The 2,718-nt window shown below is 32.0% G+C and overlaps 1 protein-coding gene across 1 annotated transcript; it reads left to right on the top strand.

Moving 5' to 3' along the window:
* The first annotated feature begins 314 nt into the window (after positions 1-314).
* LOC139787221 (zinc finger protein 862-like) lies at positions 315-2,440 on the top strand. The gene is made up of 2 exons (XM_071726297.1): positions 315-404; positions 818-2,440. The coding sequence occupies exons 1-2, from the start codon at positions 315-317 to the stop codon at positions 2,438-2,440; spliced, it is 1,713 nt and encodes a 570-aa protein (XP_071582398.1).
* Positions 2,441-2,718: the final 278 nt, after the last annotated feature.

The raw sequence follows: 2,718 nt of genomic DNA, 5'->3' as shown, positions 1-2,718 counted from the left end.
TCATAAAACAACTGTGCCGCAATCAACACGTAGAACTACGTCTATTAGAATAGAACATATATGGAAGAGGCATTGAACATCGAGTCTGTGTCCGACATCGTGCGAGAGAGAAACGTTAATTATGCGAGAGAGAAAGGTAGTGACAGTGATGTGATACCGGCCCGGTTTTTGGCGCATGCGCCCCCCTCCACTACGCACACAGAGTGACGCTCGGTCTATCGGTGTGTCGGCAGCGCTCGGCAGTGCCGAGTGAGAGGGAGAATATTACTCCCTCCTTGTCGCTCTCACTTAGCTCGCGCGCTCGACTGTCTACAATGCGACCGTTGGGCGCAAAAGTCTCGGGTCTTGGCGCGAAAGTGACGGGTTCGTCGAAGGAGGTTAGAGACCAACAATACCTACACAAGGTAAGTTAATAAGTATAACACTTATTTATATATTTGTGCAAGCTGCATGATGGATTCTGTTAGTCAAGGAGCTATTAAGAAACGTAGAAGTAGAGAATTTCAAAATGCCTGGCTAGATGAAGATATCTTTAAAGGATGGTTAGCTCCTCATCCTGCAGAAAATAAAGCATTTTGTATTGCATGCAATAAAACTATCAGATGTTGCAGAACAAATTTAGTTGAACATTCACAAACGGTCAGACATATCGATAACATAAAATCTTGTAATTATAAGACTGCTGATAATATTGATACCGAAAATAGCTTGTCACATAAAGATAACGTTAAACGCACAGAAATTAAATTATCAACTTTTTTTTCCGAGCATAATATAGCCTTTCAACTCGCGGATCATTTATCACCTTTGATAAAAGATAATTTTTAAAGATCCCAAAGTTGTGCAAGATTTTTCACTAGGTCGAAATAAGTGCGCAAGTATTGCTAAAAATGTCACTGCAAAACGGGAAATTGAGACAATAGTAAAATATTTAAAAACTTGTAAATTTTCTATTCTAATAGATGAGAGTACGGATATCTCAGATACTAAATTAATGTGCCTTCTTGTTCGATATGTATCACCTTCGAATAAAAAAATTACAACTCAATTATTAGAATTATTATCTTTAGATGCAAGAGATTGTTCCGCGAATAAAATTTTTGAAATATTTAAAAAATGCTTAGAAGAAAAACATATTCCTATAAAAAATATTGTTGGAATGGCATCCGATAATGCGTCAGTTATGATTGGACGTAAAAATTCTTTTATGAGTCGTCTTAAAGTAGAAGTTCCAAATTTAGTAACACTGAATTGTATTTGCCATTCATCCGCGATTGTAGCCAGTAAAGCTTGCAAAAAGTTACCTTCTTCTTGCGAAGATTTGATTAGAGGAGTTGCCACTTACATTTCGGGCAGTGCGAAGAGATGTGCAATATTGGGTGAATTCCAAGATTTTTTTGAACTTGAACGAAAAAAAATATTAAAATTGTCAGAAACTAGATGGCTTTGTTTACAAAAGTGCGTTGTTAGACTCTTAGAAAATTGGGAAGTCTTGAAAAATTATTTTTTGTTAGCAACAGTAGAAGATAAATTAAAATCCGCGGAAAATATATTACAATATTTAAATGATAATTCCATTAAAGCATATTTGTTGTTTCTCAAATACGCATTAAATTATTTTAATAATTTTAACGCACTATTTCAATCGCGTAACATTTTAATCCATAAATTATACGAAAGCAGTCAACAAGTAATTCGTCAATTAGCCGACAATTTTTTAAAGTACGATAATGTAGAAAATATTTCAATTTCAGAGTTAGATAATAATGTACAACATATAGATAACATACGTATAGGACCGGAATGTGAAAGTTTTTTAGAAACATTATCTTTGGAATGCGCGCAAGAAATTAAATTGAAATGTTTGGACTTCTATGTTACGGCAGTTCGAGAAATGCTAAAGCGTCTACCTTATAACGATGAATTTTTTAAACAGTTAAGTTTTCTAGATCCTAAAATTGCTCTTTATAAAGAAGGTAGAAATAAAATTAAATATCTAACTCATATTGCTAAGCAAGTAGAACATGTTAACATATCAGATTTAGCTTTCGAGTGGGACATATTACCATCAAGTTTTGACGAACAACAAAAAATACAGTTAGCTTCTTTACAAATAGATGAAATGTGGAATAATATATTACAATGTAAAAATTTTGACGGGAAAAAGTTGTTTCCAAATTTAGAATTATTAATTGAAGTAGTCCTTTGTTATCCTCATTCCAATGCCGAGGCTGAAAGAATATTTTCTATTGTTACAGATGTAAAAAGTAAGAAAAGAAATCGATTGTGTAATAATACTCTTTCTTCAATTTGTGTAATTCGATCAAGTCTTCAAGCTAAAAACATTAATTGTATTAACTTTCAACCTGACGCGAGGCATTTTGAACTGCATAATGCGCAAAATTTATATAAAAATCAATGCACATCTGATAATGCTTAATATTTTTTGTATTATTTTGCACAATACTTTTGAATTTTTACATCTAGCCCATCTAGCCTATATTTTCTTTCTGCATGCTGCACATTATTATTAATTTTTATTTTATTTTTCAGCGTTTAACTACTATATACATATTAAATGTTTATTTTGTTTTTCAAAGTTTATTTTTCATATATTATCTATATATTTTTAATAAAATATGTGATAAAAATGTGATATAAAATAGTAATAAGTATGTGATAAAAGCCAAAGATGCAATATTTTATTTGTAAATTATT

Source organism: Temnothorax nylanderi, unplaced genomic scaffold (genome assembly GCF_030848795.1).
Source record: "Temnothorax nylanderi isolate EJ_2023f unplaced genomic scaffold, tnyl_v1.0 TNYL_tig1343_pilon, whole genome shotgun sequence".
NCBI lineage: Eukaryota > Metazoa > Arthropoda > Insecta > Hymenoptera > Formicidae > Temnothorax > Temnothorax nylanderi.
Note: the sequence above shows the minus strand (reverse complement) of the source record. Positions and strands in the feature narration are given on the sequence as shown.